The 20,352-nt window shown below is 49.1% G+C and overlaps 1 protein-coding gene across 1 annotated transcript in view; it reads left to right on the top strand.

The window, feature by feature from the left end:
- Window positions 1–5,294, top strand: part of SRP72 (signal recognition particle 72) — a 50,648-nt gene extending 45,354 nt beyond the window's left edge. Inside the window, exons 19-20 of the mRNA XM_073340189.1 lie at window positions 487–4,505; window positions 5,158–5,294. Of these exons, the coding sequence (XP_073196290.1) occupies window positions 487–667 (181 nt within the window). The 3' untranslated portion in view covers window positions 668–4,505; window positions 5,158–5,294. The remainder of the gene's footprint in view (window positions 1–486; window positions 4,506–5,157) is intronic.
- Window positions 5,295–20,352: the final 15,058 nt, after the last annotated feature.

Here is a 20,352-nt window from a genome sequence, read left to right as displayed (position 1 = left end):
CCAGCCAGGGCTTTGTTGTTTGTGTTGCTCATATCTATTCCATTCCCCCTCACCTTCCCCTCTGTCAGAGTAGCTGGCAAGAAGGAACTGAAGCAGGGGTTGGGCCGGCAGGGTCGTATATAGAGCTCCATGCCGGCGCCACTCCAGGGGGCTCCACAGCCGGCCCGACAGGTAGCTGCTAGGGAAAAGTTTCTGACAGCTGTGCACACGCTGTGCGCACACACCTAACTGGGGTAGATATGAGCAACACATTTCGAAGAACAACAGTTACAAAAAGGGTAAGATAACCATTTTTTGTTGGGCTGTAATTCCACAGCTTTAAAGGCAAGTCCCATGGCATAAGGCCAATTGCTTGTTTATCTGTTTTGGAGCCTAAATCAGTTTCCCTTTGATTTCTGTTTTGGGAAGGAAAGGGAAAATGTTCCTCTAAGTCCCCTGGCTCTGGGAGGCGCTCCTAACCCGGCGGTGTTCCCTGTCTCCCTGCAGGGATGCCAGTAAGACAGCAAGCAGCCCGCCTACCTCCCCACGGCCTGGCAGTACCACAGCCACGTCTTCCGCAGCCACGAGTAACATGATACCCCCTCGGCACCAGAAACCTGCTGGCGCTGCAGCAACCAAGAAGAAGCAGCAGCAGAAGAAGAAGAAAGGAGGCAAGGGAGGCTGGTAACGAGAGCAGCTGCTGAGCTGGCTGTGTGAGGGCCTGGAGCTCTCTGCTGTAAAGTGCTGAGAACAGAATAAAGGTCAGAGTAAGAAGCAGCACAAAGTCACGGCTTCCTTCACGCTGTCTTGAAAAGGTTCCTCCTGGGCTTCGTTTCCTCTGCAGTGGGAAGGGAAGGGAAGCTTTTCCTCCTCCCATTCCCGCTCCCTTTCCTAACCCGCTGCCCGATGTTTCCCTCCATTGTTTTGATTTTTTTTGGGGTGGGGGGGGGAAGAATCATGGTTCATTTGCTTACCGAGTCAGACCATTGTCCCTCCCTGGTGTGCCCGTGGCCCCCTGCAGCATTACACAAACACAAGGTATTTCCCCAGTCCTGCTTACAGCAGAGAATCAGCTGGAGTGATGAGTCTTGACAAACATGCCACATTACTGGCCTCCCCACGGGCCTTTGCTGTCTCTCTGGGCTGCCTAGCAAAGGCCCTCACCTAGGTGACAGGAGGGCAGACATTGGACACAGAGCCTGTGGGGTGCTGTCTGGAGGTGGCTGTGCATCTCAGAAGGGACAGTTCACTATCACTTCATTTTGTGGCTTGAACTCTGGAGAGCCACATTCTTAAATGTGTCAATTAAGAACAATCTGAGGTTGCATGGAGCTTCCCAGGGCAAGGTACAGGCGACCTGTGACACCTTGGCACTGTCTGGAGGCTTTGATTTCGTCTAGCCAAACGCAGTGTGTGAGAATGCTGCTTTGTTAGTGGACAACACTGGCCTTTGGGAGCGTGCTGTGGGGGAGCAGCCCACGTTCTGGGTTCCGTGAGGAACAAATCCTTCTGGAATGAGGCAGAGCATTGGAAATGGCACACTTCTCCTCTGGGGCCGGCGTGCTGGGTGCTGAGCTCTCTGAGCATCTGCTCTGTGGTGTCTGGCATTCAGTACTTTGTTTTCAGGATCTGGCCATGCCCAAGGGACACAGTCCAGATTTCAGCCTTCACATATATTATGACCTGTTTGGGTGCGATCTTCAGGGGTTTAGGAATATTTTCCAAAAGTCTTTGCTGCAGCAAGATGATGTAGACAATGCCTCATGCCCTGCTTCTCCTCACAAAGGATGTTCATGCTGTCTTACTGATGCACACTCCTGTGCCAGCCCTAAAGCCCCTGAATCATAAGGTGGTGTCTGGGGTTTTATACCGATATTTGTAGGGATAGTATACTAACGGGGGCACCAGTCACACTCAGCTCCGTGCGAAGAAATGAGCATAGGAGCTGGCTCTTGGAGGCCCCTGGGCTGGTTAGGCTTTCTCCGAACTGCTCTGATGGTACCTCTTCAAGGATGGGAGTCTTGCTTCCTCCACCCTTTGGTAGCCGCTAACTCTAAATGATTGAAATAACCAAGCCTTCCAATGCCAGACTGCCTTACCAGACAGCACGCTGTACATAGACTGGTGCACAAGAGTCACTGGGACTGCGGGCTGCAGTTCAGATGGCCAGGCTCGCTAAGCTGGGATGGATTTATTGCATGGCACAGGAACAGTATTTCTTACTGAGCAGAAATTCCTGGAGCCCTTCAGACAAAAACCATAAGCAGAGGAACATCCGTACTTGCATTTCCAGCTACCAGCATGTCAGACACACTGCTTTTCAGTCTCAGTCTCAACTCTTGCACCATCTTATCATCTTAGCACTGTAGGGATGCATGTCTCCTGTGTTAAAGTGCGGGGGGCAGTTGCTTGGCAATTGCTAGCAGGTAGCAACAGTCACGGTAGAAAAGGAAGTGTGTGTGGACTGGAAGGAATTCTCTAGCAGCAGCTGGCTCCAAAACCAAGTTACAGTGAGTATTGTGCTTTGGATGGCAGGCAGATCAGGCACAAAAACACATTTTTGTGCTACTGTTTTGTATAGCACAATGGAATGGGCTGAGAACGGGGTAATTGAACAAAACACAATTATTTTTCACAGAAAGAACCTGAATGCAGTGTTAGAAATCACTTTGTCTATCACATGTATGGTCTCTAACTAGAACTCTGAAGAGTAAATCATAACACATAAAGCAGCTTTCACTCTGGCCACAACAACTGTGAATTCATCTTTCGAGTGTATATATTTAGATGTTTGCAGTCTAGTTTGGAGAACTCTACATTCTTAATCATCATGGCCAAAACTGTCAAATGTGAAGACTGGAAGTTCAGACACCACAATAAAAAATGGATTGATTTTTTGCTGAGCAATCCCAGCTCCTGTTGACTTCAACTATAGAGGCATGACCAGTGTTTCCATCTTTCTAATACACTCTTGGACAGTATGTACTGATTGGGTTGGTGCCAGGATCTGTAGTGGCTGTATACAGAATATGATGGCTGCCGAAGGGAGGAGGAAGGGGAGGGGGGAGAGCTGTTTTCACTCCTCTTCCAATCACAGTTGCTTCTCCTTTAACTGTAAAGCCCTTCAGAAAATGCTGGTGTTCATACGGTATCGTTTATTTCTCTCTCTCCTCCAAACCCCACCCCCCACCCCCTGTGCCAGCCAAATGTAGTCGTACTAAGCTCTATATTAAAGCTAGAGGGAGGTTTAATACATTCTTTTGAGTGGAAGTTTGCAGTTGGACTATGTAAATAGATCAGTTTCTGTGTAATCCCCCTGGCAATTTCCTCCATGCTCCTCTTGCTTTTGTTTTGGTAAATGTTGCAAAATAATTTTTCAAGGAAATTGGGAAGGGAAGAGGTAGGTAGAGGGGAAGAGAGTGCTGGCTCGGACTGAGGCATTTCGAACTTGGGTGGAAATTGCACTAGTAAAGGGGTAGGTGGACAAAGTTTGGCACAGACTACAGGCTTTGTAAAAACAGTCTTTTAGAGACTTGTAAGACTAAACGCAATACTGTCAATGGAAACAAACATTGCCCTGCAGAATCTGCTTCCCAGCCTTTATAGCAGTAGTTCTCAACTTGCGGGCCACTTGCGGCTCACTCAGCACACAGCTTTGGCCCATTTGACATCCTCGGGGCCTAGAGATAGTATAATGTTTGGCTGCGGCTCACATAACACAGAAAGCTGCAGATGCGGCCCACAATGGTAAATAGGTTGAGAACCACTGCTTTATGCACTACCCAGCATGAGAATTGAAACTGACTAAACACTGACTAGTCTGTTTCATCATCACAGTGACCATAAATGTGGAAAGTGAACAGTATAACCCAGGAAAATTAAATTTGATTTTTAAAAATCTTTGTTTTAATCCTCTTCCACTAAGTATGGTTAATAAGCAAGATCATGAGTTGAAAAACTGTTTGTGTTCCCTTTAAATTCCAATGCATAGTGCAAATAAAATACCTCCAGGCTGTGAACTTCAAGTCGCAAAAGAGCTCCAGTATGGACTGAATGGGAGGTACTGGATCTGATCACTTTATGGGGAGATGAATCAGTGCTATTAGATCTCCGTTCCAAAAGACAAAATGCCAAAATATTTGAAAAAATCTCCAAGGGCATGAAGGACAGAGGCTGTCACAGGGACCCGCAGCAGTGCCACGTGAAACTAAAGGAGCTGAGGCAAGCCTACCAAAAAACCCAAGAGGCAAACACCCACTCGGGATCAGAGCCCCAGACATGCCGCTTCTATGATGAGCTGCATGCAATTCTAGGGGGTACCCCTACAACTACTCCACACCTGTACATGGACTCCTGCAAAGGAGTCTCACGCAACAGGGATGAGGATTTGGGGGATGAGGAAGATAGCACACACCAGGCAAGCAGAGAAACCATTCTCCCCGACAACCAGGAACTGTTTATCACTCTGGAGACAATACCCTCCCAACCCGGGCCCCTGGACCTTGAAGGCAGAGATGGCACCTCTGGTGAGTGTACCTTTTGTAAATATAATACAGGGTTTAAAGGCGTGTTTAATGATTAATTTGCCCTGAAGACTTGGGATGCATTCGCGGCCAGTACAGCTACTAGAAAAGTCTATTAATGTGTCTGGGGATGGAGCAGAAATCCTCCAGGGACATCTTAATGAAGCTGTCCTGTAGGTACTCCCAAAGCCTTTGCAAAAGGTTTCTGGAGAGGGCAGCCTTATTGCGTCCTCCATGGTAGGACACTACCACGGCAGGCCAGTAGCACGTAGTCTGGAATCATTGCATAAGAAAGCATGGCAGCGTGTGGTCCTGGTGTTTGCTGGCACTCAAGCAACATCCGTTATTTATTTCTCTCTGTTATCCTCAGGAGAGTGATATCATTCATGGTCACCTGGTTGAAATAGGGGAATTTTATTAAGGGGACATCAGAGGTGGCCGTTCCTGCTGGGCTGTTTGCCTTGGCTGAAAATAAATCCTCCCCACTGTTAGCCACGTGGTGGGGGGAGGGGTGACGTGATCATCCCAGAGAATTGGGTGTGGGGGGAGTTTAGTTGGGTTTGTGCTGCACGTTAACCCAAAAACTTCAGCCCCTCCTTTTAAATGGCCAGTGCGTGTTTTTTTCAATTTTAATCTCCCTTTTTTTCTCCCGCAGCTGCAAATGTTTCAATGCTGTGACTAGCATCTCCGTCCCAGAGGGTAACACAGATTAGAAGATGAAAAAACGCACTCGTGATGAAATGCTCTCTGAGCTCATGGAGTCCTCCCGCACTGAAAGAGCCCAGCACAATGCGTGGAGGGAGAAAATGGCAGAGTCCAGGAAAGCACAAAATGAACGTGAGGAGAGGAGGGACGAGCGAGAGGAGAGGTGGTATCAGCGTGATGAAAGGAGGCAGGATGCAATGCTGAGGCTACTGGAGGATCAAACCAATATTCCGGCGTATGGTTGAGGTGCAGGAAAGGCACAGACCGCCACTGCAGCCCCTGTGTAACCAACTACGCTCCTCCCCAATTTCCATAGCCTCCTCACCCAGACGCCCAAGAATGCGGGGGGAGGGGGAACCTCCAGGCACCCAACCACTCCACCCCAGAGGACTGCCCAATCAACAGAAAGCTGGCATTCAATAAGTTTTGAAGTGCAGTGTGGCCTTGTCCTTCCCTCCTCCCCTCCTCTCCACCCCACCCGGTGCTTCCCTCCTCCCCCACCCCTCCCAGGCTACCTTGGCAGCTGTCCCCCTATTTGTGTGATGAATTAATAAAGAATGCATGCATTTGAAACAACAATGACTTTATTGCCTCTGCAAGTGGTGATCAAAGGGGGGAGGGGAAGGGAGGGCGGTTGGCATACAGGGAAGTAGAATGAACAAAGGGGTGGGGGGTTTCATCAAGGAGAAACAAACAGAACTGTCACACCGTAGCCTGATCAGCCATGAAACTGGTTTTCAAAGCTTCTCTGATGTGCAGCATACCCTGCTGTGCTCTTCTAACCGCCCTGGTGTCTGGCTGTGAATAATCAGTGGCCAGGCGATTTGCCTCAACTTCCCACCCCACCATAAACGTCTCCCTCTTACTCTCACAGAGATTGTGGAGCACACAGCAAACAGTAATAACAATGGGAATATTGGTTTTGCTGAGGTCTAACCGAGTCAGTAAACTGCGCCAGCGTGCTTTTAAACGTCCAAATGCACATTCTACCACCATTCTCACTTGCTCAGCCTTTAGTTGAACAGCTCCTGACTACTGTCCAGGCTGCCTGTGTATGGCTTCATGAGCCATGGCATTAAGGGGTAGGCTGGGTCCCCAAGGATAACTATAGGCATTTCAACATCCCCAACGGTTATCTTCTGGTCTGGGAATAAAGTCCCTTCCTGCAGCTTTTGAAACAGACCAGAGTTCCTGAAGATGCGAGCATCATGTACCTTTCCCGGCCATCCCACGTTGATGTTGGTGAAATGTCCCTTGTGATCCACCAGTGCTTGCAGCACTATTGAAAAGTACCCTGAGTACCGTGGCAGTTAAGAGCATTGTAAACACCTCGCGCATTATCATGCAGTATATGCAGAACCAGACCCTGCAAAAGGAGGTGATGGCAGCACGGTGATGAGGACATGGACACCGACTTCTCTCAAAGCACAGGCCCCGGCAATTTGGCCATCCTGGTGGCAATGGGGCAGGCTCATGCCATGGAACACTGATTCTGGGCCCGGGAAACAAGAACAGACTGGTGGGACCGCATAGAGTTGCAGGTCTGGGATGATTCCCAGTGGCTGTGAAACTTTCGCATGCATAAGGGCACTTTCATGGAACTTTGTGACTTGCTTTCCCCTGCCCTGAAGCACAAGAATACCAAGATGAGTGCAGCCCTCACAGTTGAGAAGCGAGTGGCAATAGCCCTGTGGAAGCTTGCAGCACCAGACAGCTACCGGTCAGTCGGGAATCAATTTGGAGTGGGCAAATCTACTGTGGGGGCTGCTGTGATCCAAGTAGCCAATGCAATCACTGAGCTGCTGCTATCAAGGGTAGTGACCCTGGGAAATGTGCAGGTCATAGTGGATGGCTTTGCTGCAATGGGATTCCCTAACTGTGGTGGGGCGATAGACGGAATGTGTATCCCTATCTTGGGACCGGACCACCAGGGCAGCCAGTACATAAACCAAAAGGGGTACTTTTAAATGATGCCGCAAGCACTGGTGGATCACAAGGGACGTTTCACCAACATCAACATGGGATGGCTGGGAAAGGTACATGACGCTCGCATCTTCAGGAACTCTGGTCTGTTTCAAAAGCTGCAGCAAGGGACTTACTTTCCAGACCAGAAAATAACTGCTGGGGATGTTGAAATGCCTATAGTTATCCTTAGGGGCCCAGCCTACCCCTTAATGCCATGGCTCATGAAGCCGTACACAGGCAGCCTGGACAGTAGTCAGGAGCTGTTCAACTACAGGCTGAGCAAGTGAGAATGGTGGTAGAATGTGCATTTGGACGTTTAAAAGCACGCTGGCGCAGTTTACTGACTCGGTTAGACTTAAGCAAAACCAATATTCCCATTGTTATTACTGCTTGCTGTGTGCTCCACAATATATGTGAGAGTAAGAGGGAGACGTTTATGGCGGGGTGGGAGGTTGAGGCAAATCGCCTGGTCACTGATTACGCGCAGTCAGACACCAGGGCAGTTAGAAGAGCACAGGAGGGCGCGGTGCGCATCAGAGAAGCTTTGAAAACCAGTTTCATGACTGGCCAGGCTACAGTGTGAAAGTTCTCTTTGTTTCTCCCTGATGAAACCCCCCGACCCTTGTTTCACTCTACTTCCCTGTAAGCTAACCACCCTCCCCTCCTCCCTTCGATCACTGCTTGCAGAGGCAATAAAGTCATTGTTGCTTCACATTCATGCATTCTTTATTAATTCATCACACAAATAGGGAGATAATTACAAAGGTAGCCTAGGAGGGGTGGTGGAGGAGGGAAGGACAAGGCCACACAGCACTTTAAAAGTTTAAAACTTTAAAACTTATTGAATGCCAGCCTTCTGTTGCTTGGGCGATCCTCTGGGGTGGAGTGGCTGGGTGGCCGGAGGCCCCCCCACCGCTTTCTTGGGCGTCTGGGTGAGGAGGCTATGGAACTTGGGGAGGAGGGCGGTTGGTTACACTGGGGTGTAGCAGCGGTCTGTGCTCCTGCTGCCTTTCCTGCAGCTCAACCATACACTGGAGCATATTAGTTTGATCCTCCAGCAGCCTCAGCATTGAATCCTGCCTCCTCTCATCACGCTGCCGCCACCTTTCAGCTTCAGCCCTCTCTTCAGCCCGCCACCTCTCCTCCCGGACACTTTGTGCTTTCCTGCAGTTTGACATTGTCTGCCTCCACACATTCGTCTGTGCTCTGTCAGTGTGGGAGGACAGCATGAGCTCAGAGAACGTTTCATCGCAAGTGTGGTTTTTTTGCCTTCTGATCTTCGCTAGCCTCTTGGAAGGAGAAGATCCTGTGATCCTTGAAACACATGCAGCTGGTGGAGAAAGAAAAAGGGACAGAGGTATTTAAAAAGACACATTTTATAGAACAATGGGTACACTCTTTCACGGTGAACCTTGCTGTTAACATTACATACATGGCACATGTGCTTTTGTTCCAAGGTCGCATTTTGCCTCCCCGCTCTCCATGGCTAACAGCGGGGAACATTTCTGTTTGGCCACAGGCAAACAGCCCAACAGGACCGGGCACCTCTGAATGTCCCCTGAAGAAAAGCAGCCTATTTCAACCAGGTGACCATGAATGATATCACTCTCCTGAGGATAACACAGAGAGATAAAGAATGGATGTTGTTTGAACACCAGCAAACATACACTGCAATGCTTTGTTCTACAATGATTCTCGAGTACATGCTACTGGCCTAGAGTGGTAAAGTGTCCTACCATGGTGGATGGAATAAGGTTGCCCGCCCCAGAAACCTTTTGCAAAGGCTTTGGGAGTACATCCAGGATAGCTGCAAATGCCAGGGCAAATTAATCATTAAACATGCTTGCTTTTAAACCATCTATTGTATTTTAAAACGTACACTCACCAGAGGTCCCTTCTCCGCATGGCAAGTCCAGGAGGCAGCCTTGGGTGGGTTCGGGGGGTACTGGCTCCAGGGTGAGAAATAGTTCCTGGCTGTCAGGAAAACAGGTTTCTCCGCTTGCTTGCTGTGAGCTATCTACAACCTCATCATCTTCCTCGTCCCCAAAATCTGCTTCCGTGTTGCCTCCATCTCCATTGAAGGAGTCAAACAACACGGCTGGGGTAGTGGTGGCTGAACCCCCTAAAATGGCATGCAGCTCATCAGAGAAGCGGCATGTTTGGGGCTCTGACCCGGAGCAGCTGTTTGCCTTTCTGGTTTTCTGGTAGGCTTGCCTCAGCTTCTTAAGTTTCACACGGCACTGCTTCGGGTCCCTATTATGGCCTCTGTCCTTCATGCCCTGGGAGATTTTGACAAAGGTTTTGGCATTTCGAAAACTAGAACAGAGTTCTGATAGCACGGATTCCTCTCCCCATACAAAGAAAAGGAGTACTTGTGGCACCTTAGAGACTAACCAATTTATTTGAGCATGAGCTTTCGTGAGCTACAGCTCACTTCATCAGCATCTGATGAAGTGAGCTGTAGCTCACGAAAGCTCATGCTCAAATAAATTGGTTAGTCTCTAAGGTGCCACAAGTACTCCTTTTCTTTTTGCGAATACAGACTAACACGGCTGTTGCTCTGAAATCTCCCCATACAGCGATCAGAGCCCGTACCTCCCGTTCGGTCCATGCTGGAGCTCTTTTGCGATTCTGGGACTCCATCATGGTCACCTCTGCTGATGCGCTCTGCATGGTCACCTGCAGCTTGCCACGCTGGCCAAACAGGAAATGAGATTCAAAAGTTCGCAGTTCTTTTCCTGTCTACCTGGCCAGTGCATCTGAGTTGAGAGTGCTGTCCAGAGTGGTCACAATGGAGCACTCTGGGATAGCTCACGGAGGCCAATACTGTCTAATTGTGTCCACAGTACCCCAAATTCGACCCAGCAAGGCCGATTTCAGTGCTAATCCCCTTGTTGGGGGTGGAGTAAGGAAGTCAATTTTAAGAGCCCTTTAAGTAAAAAAAAAGGGCTTCGGCGTTTGGACGGGTGCAGGGTTAAATCGATTTAACGCTGCTAAATTCGACCTCAACTTCTAGTGTAGACCAGGGCTCAGAGAGAGAGAGTCCCTGGCCTTCCCTTCTTCCTGTGGCCGAAGAGGAGCCTTGCCCCCACATACAGAACAGAGAGGCTAACAGGAGAGCATGCCATGTGCACTGTGACTTCATGTGGCTGCCCTGAACCAATCTGAAATAAGTGCCCTAGCCTGGTGCCACAACACACAGTGTGACTAGGCTATTCATTCGGAAATGTGTTGACCAGCCTTACTACCTCTAGGCAGTTTTGTGTACTAAATGCCACCTCGTGGCCAAACTAGGACATTTCAACATGAGTTCCTCACCAGGAAACATTGCAAATCCTGTAACATAACACCATTTTACATTTCCCCCAATAAATTGTAGGATTGCCTTATTAAAACACATTGCAGTACACCCTTCTTTTCCTCAGCTGCAAGTAATAAATTTATGGGAATAAGATAGGCTGCTAGAAGATACCTTAATACCAGTTTATCTGCTACCACATTAAGGGTTGCAGCACTGAACTAGTTTCAAAGAAACATAGGTAAAAACTTTGTGGAGGACCACACCTTACATTAGAGCTAGATCAGAAAGAAAGAAAGCTAAAGACTTGATCCTGTAGACACTTAGGTGCATGCTTAGCTACTTACCAGAGCAGTGCTGCTGAAATCAGTGGAATTACCCATATGAGTAAAGTTACAATATGTTTATATGTGTAAACATAAAGACTGGGCCGTGATTTTGGGCTAACCACCTGCATTTTTAAAATGTGAAACGAAAAAAAACAACAGCCCTCTTAGTTATATGCAAATACATAGGATATAAAGGGAGACTGGGCCAAAAATATAAATGCAATAACACGTAATATTAGAAATGTTTTAATATTTTAACTGGGATATCTTTGTGTGTGCTATTACCCTGTGGTATTAGCAGCCCAAGCATTGCAGTGATTGCAAGTTGCTTACTTTCTCATTTTTATCACATAATTATAAAATAAATGAATTGAAGTATAACTCTTGTACTTCTATTTCAGTGTATGGTATTGTTGCCGGCACCCAGTGCCAGAGGCAAGCAACAGCAGGGATTCGTTGCCCGGTGTGCGTCACCCAATAATCACAACGGGATGGAGAAGCGGAAAAATTTATTTGAAGTTTCAAAGAAGGTACAGGGAGAATAGAATCTCAAATCCTGCACACCGAGCAGGAAGTTACACAGGCTTTTATACATCCTTTCTTCAGCATACTTATCCAATAGCAAGCTGCCCTAAGTATCCATATAGCTGGCCAATCCAGTTACCAGCTAGTTCCCTTGTTCTCTGTACCATCTATTAAACTATAGATATAAAGCTGCTTTGTTCAGCATTGTTCTGCCATATCTGCCCTGTTTGGCCTTGTTTAGTTTCAGGCAGTCTAACTTTGCAACATATTGTTGCAGATCCTCAGCATAACTGCTGCGAGTGCCTCCAGGTGGGGGAGGCCAAGGTCACTTGGGCCTAGTGTGAGGGGGCTTCATCGACACTCGTGGTCTTCCATCCCCTCGAGTTACCTAGTGGCCATGCCCAGTGTCCCCAACAACTCCCTCCTTTGAGAACACTCAACAGCCTTGGCTCTGAGTTTTCTCACTTGGGCTACTTATTTCTTTACAATAGGACTTTGCATAAGCACTTTGTGATAGGCCTGAAGAGAATGACTTATTAACCTTTGCAAAAGGGTCCTGACACATGATACTGCACAGCGTAATACCGTTAATACAAGCAATACAGGAAAGAGAAGTTTCAGTAACAAGCTAAATAAACCACCAAGCGAAAACGACAAACCCCAGCCTGAAAACAAGGCTCGCAACCAATCGCTCTCGGGGGCAGTATAGGCAACCTGTGCTCTGGCTCGGGCATGGGCCTCAGCCTGTACCACCTTTTCATAGATCTCATAACTGCTATCATTTACATATACACAACATCGGGGCCCGACAAGGGCACAACCCCCCCCCCCCTTGGGATGCCAAGAGATAGTCCAAAGCCAGCCTGTTTTGGAGGGAAAACGTCCTGAGCTGCTGTACCTCTTTATTTAATGTTTTTACTGTTGTCCGTAAATCACTAACTGAGTCCTCTAACTCTAAGGCAATTTTCTCAAGTACCATTTGCACCCTTACAGTATAGCGGCCTATGCATGCCATGGCTGGCCCGGTAAACAGTGGCGCTATTCCCAGTACAGAGCACCCTACAAGCTTCTGGGTTGTGAGGGGATTCTTTATATTGCCCTCCAATGCCGTAGTCAGTCGCCACAGGGTCTTTTCTCATGACTCAACAGAGGTATCTCGGGCATTTCTAATCTTTCCTTTGGGCAGTGTGGCAGTTATTGACAGATGAGGAACTCCATAAGCTATATAACAGCTACCTGTCCAGTTGGCTGGTAGCACCTTGTAAGCCTTTCTGCCACATACAAAATAGTGACCCTGTAGGGCCCAGTAAGGACTGTTTCTTAAGGGGATTCCTGGGATATTTAAGGCTGCTTTTCCAAACAGTTCATATGCCCCTAAGGGGGCATCCCATCCTCCTGATTGGGTACAAATGGGAGTGTTTCTTATTGTGCCGTTCAAATTACACTCGCCATAGGGACCACTGCAAACCCACCATTGGCCTGCTACGTTGGAGATATTAACTGGACGGCAAGTTATATTTCCAAATCCTCCTTTTGTGGTAAGACTATTTGTAAGAGTTTCCCCAAAAGGGGAGGAACCATTACATCCACACTGCTGACCTCCCCTCTTGGTCTTTATCCAATACCCATTAGCCCGCTGTGTAATAACACAGGAGCTCTTTGCCACAGGATGCCCGTAGTGATCAGATTGGCTTCGGGTAAAACATAACACTCCCTCAGTGAGTACCGGAACTGAATACTCCTGGTCCTGATAGGTGGCTTGCTGTAAAGAGGTCTTGTTCCAGAACAGCGAGTCCGTTCTTTCCTGCTCTTTGGTGGCGGCTAATTCTGCTAGGGTCAGGGGCAGCATGTCAAGGGGCATTCCCGTTTTGGGGGACAGTGGAGTTGAAGCACATACCCAGCAATCAGTCTGGTTTGTTAAAGTAGCAACATGGTGCGCAAGCGAAACAAAGGAGTTATGCTCCCGATATGCACAGTTTGGAAATAACAATAAAGAGAATAACAATGTTACCCAATTAATTATTACCAAAGTCTTTCCAACCCAGGGTCTCCAGTACCTGGGTGGGCCCATTTTGGCGTTAAGGTGCCCACTATTTGTGTCTCTTAAACAGTAGCTTTAGCCCGAGATCGTCACTAGATGAGGAGTCAGCAGGTTGGACGGTCCACTGTTCTGCTGACGAGGGGGCGGGTACTGCCTTCAGACAAGAGTGATGGATCCAATTCTTGTGTCCCTCGATCTTTGCCGCTGTGTGGGAGATTAGCAGGACGGTATAGGGTCCTTTTCCTGGAGAGGCTCGTCTTTCCAGGTACGAACAAGCACGGAGTCGCTGGGCTGTAAGGAGTGGACGGGAGAGTCTAAGGGGAGAGGCTGGGAATCCTTGGTATACCTGTGAAGAGACAAGAGAACAGCAGATAGGGAACACATCTACTGTGACAAAAAAACATTACCCAACTCCCATTCCCCTGACAGAACCGGGGTGCCATTCATAGGCCATGCCCTTCCAAACATAATTTCAAAGGGACTAAGCCCTAATCTACCCTTTGGGAGAATGCAGATACGGAGTAGGACGAGGGGCAAAGCATCAGGCCATCACAGTGAGGCTTCTTGGCACACTTTTGAGAGATGCCGTTTAAGGGTCTGATTGGTCCGCTCCACTACCCCACTGGCTTGCGGTCTCCAGGGCGTATGGAGTTTCCAGGGGATCTGTAAGGCATGTGAGATGCTTTGAATGATTTTTGACGTGAAGTGTGTCCCGTTGTCAGATTCCATCCACTGGGGGAGTCCAAAGTGGGGAATGATTTCCCTAACAAACTTGAGGGCCACTGTTCTGGCAGTGCAATTATGGCAGGGGAAGGCTTCTGGCCATCCGCTGAATTGATCCACTATAACAAGGAGATATTTGAACCCTTGGGTCGGGGAAACTCAGTAAAGTCTATTTGCCACACTTGTCCGGGGCCCGGAGTGGGTTCTAGGGCAGCTGGTGGCACAGGATGTCCCGGTCGGGGGTTATTCTTTTGGCAGACTAAGCAGTCCGCTTGTACCTGGGCAGCCAGGGGTCAGAGTCCGGAAGTGATAAAGTATTTTCCCATTAGTTGGATAAGTGCTTCCCTGCCAGCATGAGTGGTTTGATGTAGTTTCTGCAGCACCGGCCGGATTAGGCCCTTTGGTAAGAGGACCTTTCCTTCCGGGGAATGGAGCCATCCCTCCTTTTCCCAGAGGCTGAGTTTATCGGTTAGCTGTCTCTCCTCCCCAGAGTACTGAGGGGTTGGAAGCTCCCCTACTGATGGGATAAGGGCATGCATATGGGCGTTCTCAGCCTGAGGGGATGGCAGGGTGGCAGCATGCTTAGCCTCTCTATCTGCCCGGGCGTTACCTCTGGCCACATCTCGATCTTCCCTTTTATGGGCTTTACAGTGTAGCACCGCCATTTCCGAGGGAAGTTGTACGGCTTCTAGGAGCCGGAGGATTTGGGGCCCGTACTTGACTGGGGAGCCTTGGGCTGTCAGCATTCCCCTTTGCTTCCATAGGCCAGCATGAGCATGCAGCACACCAAAAGCATACTTTGAATCAGTAAAAATGTTGACCCGCTTTCCTTTTGACAGTTCAAGTGCACGGGTCAGGGCTATTCGTTCGGCAAGCTGGGCAGAGGTCCCAGCAGGCAAACCTTCAGCTTCCACAGTGTCGTGGAGGGTCACAACAGTATAACCCGCCCTCCTTTGCACATCTATTACAGTACTGCTACCATCAGTGAACCACTCATAATCTGCATTTGGGAGGGGTACATCCTTTAAATCCGGATGGCTGGAGTACTGGACATCTATGATCTCTAAACAGTCATGTTTCTGTTCCTCTGTTTCTGGCAAGAGAGTGGCTGGGTGAAGGGAGGGGCAAGGCTGTAAGGTGACTTCAGAGTTCTCTAACAGCTTAGCCTGGTACCGAGCAATCCCGAGCCTGGGTGAGCCAGAGCGCACCCTTTGTGTCTAGCAGGGCTCAGACCATATGGGGAGTATAGATTTGCATAACCCCTCCCAATGTTAGCTTCTCAGCTTCCTCAACCACTAGGGCAGTAGCTGCAACTGCCCGTAAACATGCCGGCCAACCCTTTGCAACCTGATCCAGTTGCTTAGAAAAATAAGCCACAGGACGTTTCCATGCTCCTAACAGCTGTGTGAGCACTCCTAGGGCCACCCCCTTTCGTTCATGTACATACAACTGAAACGGCTTAGAGAGATCCGGCAGGCCCAGAGCCGTGGCTTCCATTAACTTTCTTTTCAAGATTTTAAATGCCATCAGCCTGTGGGGTCCAATAGAAGGGGTCATGATCTGCTCCTTTTACACAGTCGTACAGTGGTTTAGCCCATAGTCCAAACTCTGGGATCCATAGCCTGCAAAAGCCTGCCATACCCAGAAATGCCCTGAGCCGCTTACGATTTCTTGGGGTAGGAACTTGGCATATAGCTTCCTTCCTTTGGTTTGAAAGCTGGCGCTCCCCTTGCCGTATGTGGAACCCGAGGTACCGTACCTCTGGGAGGGCAATTTGAGCCTTACTCCGTGCTACCCGATATCCCCGGAGTCCAATAAAATTCAGGAGGCTCACGGTGGCTTTAAGGCAGGGGGTTTGGCCCACAGTGGCAATTAACAAATCATCTACATACTGCAGAAGGAGGGCCTCCTCATTATCCCACTCCTCTAGGTCCCTGGCCAGAGCCTGGCCAAAGAGTGTGGGGGAGTTTTTAAATCCCTGGGCCAACATAGTCCAGCAAAGTTGCTTTTTAACCCTATTTTGGTCCTCCCACTCAAAGGAGAAGATCTCCTGTGATGGGGTGGCAACTGGGATGGTAAAGAAAGCATCTTTCAGATCGAGGACTGAAAAATGGGTATACTGTCCCCCTATAAAAACAAAAGGAGTATTTGTGGCACCTTAGAGATTAACCAATTTATTTGAGCATAAGCTTTCGTGAGCTACAGCTCACTTCATCGGATGTATACGATGAAGTGAGCTGTAGCTCACGAAAGCTTATGCTCAAATAAATTTGTTAGTCTCTAAGGTGCCACAAGTACTCCTTTTCTTTTTGAGAATACAGACTAACACGGCTGTTATTCTGAAACCTGTCCCCCTATAGAAGCCAATAAGGTATACGAGTTAGGGACAAGAGGGTACAGAGTCTTAACCCATTCATTGACTGCCCTTAGGTCCTGTACCAGCCGATATGTGCCATCAGGCTTCCGTACGGGTAGAATGGGAGTGTTCCAGGCTGACTGACATTCCCGGAGAATATCATACATTAGGAATCGATCTATAGTTTCCTGTAAACCTTCTCTGGCTTCCCTCTTGATTGGATACTGTTTTACTGGCACCAGGCCTTTCCCTGGTATGAGCTGAATAGTAATGGGGGTTTGGTGGGTGGCCTTTCCTGGGATCCCTGATGCCCACACGAGGGGGTACACCTGGTCTTCCCACGGGCTCTATTCTGGGGCTTGCATGGCTGAGGGCTCAACTGCAAGGGTCATGATCCATGCATTCTCAGGGGGTAAGGTAAGGGTTATTTCATCCTCAGTAAAATGCAGGGTGACACCTAGGCGACAAAGCAAATCCCGTCCCAGCAGAGGTGTTGGACACTCAGGGAGGTATACCAGCTTGTGGGATATAGTCCTGTTTCCCAAAGCGCATTCCGCTGGGGCATACACTGGGCACTTGGTGTCTCTGCCTGTGGCTCCCACTACAGTAAGGGAATCTGCTACTGGCAACTGAAGGGGTCGATTTATGGCAGTTCGTGCCTCTCCAGAGTCCACTAAAAAATCTATTTCTGAGCTCCCCACCCGCATCTTTACTCAGGGTTCCGGGGGTAGGGTGGCCGGTCTCCCCTGACACCCCTATTCCTGCTCTGCCATCGCCATCATAGAGGCACCCCCCTTTTCTTTCCTCTTTGGGCACTCATTTTTCCAGTGTCCTTCTTGTCGACACAAGGCACACTGGTTGCGACCCAATCGTCTCTCCTGCGAGCCCGGACGTCCGCGTCCACAGCTCCTTCCTCCCGGCCACTTCCCTTAGTGCCGGCCTGTTCCGCTGTTACCATCAGTCTCACTTGCTTTCTCTCCTTCTCTGTCTCTCTCAGACTATAAGCTCGGTTTGCAGTCTCTAAGATGCCATGGTCATGCCCATTAGATCCTCCTTTTTTTGTAACTTTCTCTTAATATCAGGGGCTGCTCTGCTCATAAAAATTCCCTTAATAATTGACTCAGTTGCCTGATCATCGGGATCTGCATTAGTGTACTGTCGAATCGTGTTCCGAATACGCTGTAGAAAGGCCCCTGGGCTTTCTTTTAAATCCTGCATTACTTCGTATGGCTTTGCTCAATTATTATGTTGGACAGCCGAGTGACGGAGTCCATGCAAAAGCAACTCCTTATAGGAGGTAAGGCGGGTCATATCCCCATAATTATTTGGATCCCACCTGGGGTCTGCTTGGGGGACTTGTGCATCCGGGTCAGGGACATTAATACCATCCCGGTCGTACCGTTTCTGCACCTCCTCCCTTGCCTTGGACACAACCTGTTGTCTTTCAACCTCAGACAGTAAGGTTCACAGGAGGATGTTACAATCATCCCAGTCTGGCTTGTGGCTGCTAAGACATCCCTCAAAAACTGAAATAAACCTGCTTGGGTTGGTGGAAAACTCCCCTGCTTGTGCTTTGAAAGCAGCCAAATCCACAGGGTTAAAGGGCACATGAGTATAAACCTGCATAGTCGTGGCCGGACGCCTTTCCGATCCAGACCGGGCGACTTTAGTTTCGGTGATTAAGGGGTATAAGCCAACCTTGGGGACTTACAAGGTGTGGGTGTAGGGGCCGAAGGGGACACCTGCTCTGCCATTACAGTGGGGTGGGGGTCTGGGGACTAACATTAGCTGTTACCGAACCAGTCGGAGTCAGATTACATTGCTGTAAAATATCTGGTCGAGTACATAAAGCCAAAAACAAATGTGCATACATATGTTCATTCCATTTCCTTGTTCTCTGACAGAACAGGAGTAACTGGAGGATCGTGTTGTAATTAATTGACCCTCCTGGTGGCCACCACTCCTAGTCCTCTAGTTGATATTGAGGCCAGTCAACTGTACAGAATCGTTTAAATTGACTCTTAGTCATCGGATCCGCACCAAATACCTTCCAGTTTGCTAGGATACACTCTAAGGGTATGTCTACACTACGGAATTAGGTTGAATTTATAGAAGTCGTTTTTTTAGAAATCGGTTTTATATATTCGAGTGTGTGTGTCCCCACAGAAAATGCTCTAAGTGCATTAAGTGCATTAACTCGGCAGAGTGCTTCCACAGTACCGAGGCTAGAGTCAACTTCCGGAGCGTTGCACTGTGGGTAGCTATCCCACAGTTCCCGCAGTCTCCGCTTCCCATTGGAATTCTGGGGTGAGATCCCAATGCCTGATGGGGCTAAAACATTGTCGCGGGTGGTTCTGGGTACATATCGTCAGGCCCCCATTCCCTCCCTCCCTCCGTGAAAGCAAGGGCAGACAATTGTTTCGCGCCTTTTTTCCTGAGTTACCTGTGCAGACGCCATACCACGGCAAGCATGGAGCCCGCTCAGGTAACCGTCACCGTATGTCTCCTGGGTGCTGGCAGACGCGGTACGGCATTGCTACACAGTAGCAGCAACCCATTGCCTTGTGGCAGCAGACGGTGCAATAGGACTGGTAGCCATCATCGTCGTGTCCGAAGTGCTCCTGGCCGCGTCGGCCGGGAGTGCCTGGACAGACATGGGCGCAGGGACTAAATTTGGAGTGACTTGATCAAGTCATTCTCTTTAGTCCTGCGGTCAGTCCTATTGAACCATCTTATGGTGAGCAGGCAGGCGATATGGATTGCTAGCAGTCGTATTGTACCATCTTCTGCCAGGCAGGCAAGAGATGAGGATGGCTAGCAGTCGTATTGTACCATCTTCTGCCGAGCAGCCCTGAGATGTGGATGGCATGCAATCCTTCTGCACCGTCTGCTGCCAGCTAAAGATGTAAAAGATAGATGGAGTGGATCAAAACAAGAAATAGACCAGATTTGTTTTGTACTCATTTGCTTCCCCTCCCTCCCCCGTCTAGGGGACTCATTCCTCTAGGTCACACTGCAGTCACTCACAGGGAAGGTGCAGCGAGGTAAATCTAGCCACATATCAATCAGAGGCCAGACTAACCTCCTTGTTCCAATAAGAACAATAACTTAGGTGCACCATTTCTTATTGGAACCCGCCGTGAAGTCCTGCCTGAAATAATCCTTGATGTAAAGCCACCCGCTTTGTTGATTTTAGCTCCTGAAGCCAACCCTGTAAGCCGTGTCGTCGGTCACCCCTCCCTCCGTCAGAGCAACGGCAGACAATCGTTCCGCGCCTTTTTCTGAGCGGATGCCATACCAAGGCAAGCATGGAGGCCGCTCAGCTCAGTTTGGCAATTAGGAGCACATTAAACACCACACGCATTATCCAGCAGTATATGCAGCACCAGAACCTGGCAGAGCGATACCGGGCGAGTAGGCGATGTCAGCGCGGTCGCGTGAGTGACCAGGACATGGACACAGATTTCTCTGAAAGCATGGGCCCTGCCAATGCATGCATCATGGTGCTAATTGGGCAGGTTCAGATGCTGTGGAAGGCTGATTCTGGGCTCGGGAAACAACCACAGACTGGTGGGACCGCATAGTGTTGCAGGTCTGGAATGATTCCCAGTGGCTGCAAAACTTCCGCATGCGTAAGGGCACTTTCATGGAACTTTGTGACTTGCTTTCCCCTGCCCTGAAGCGCATGAAAACCAAGATGAGAGCAGCCCTCACAGTTGAGAAGCAAGTGGCAATAGCCCTGTGGAAGCTTGCAACGCCAGACAGCTACCGGTCAGTTGAGAATCAATTTGGAGTGGGCAAATCTACTGTGGGGGCTGCTGTGATGCAAGAAGCCCATGCAATCAAAGATTTGCTGATATCAAGGGTAGTGACCCTGGGAAATGTGCAGGTCATAGTGGATGGCTTTG

The sequence above is a fragment of the Lepidochelys kempii genome, chromosome 4, assembly GCF_965140265.1.
Source record: "Lepidochelys kempii isolate rLepKem1 chromosome 4, rLepKem1.hap2, whole genome shotgun sequence".
Lineage (NCBI taxonomy): Eukaryota > Metazoa > Chordata > Testudines > Cheloniidae > Lepidochelys > Lepidochelys kempii.
This window is presented reverse-complemented; position numbering and strand designations above follow the sequence as displayed.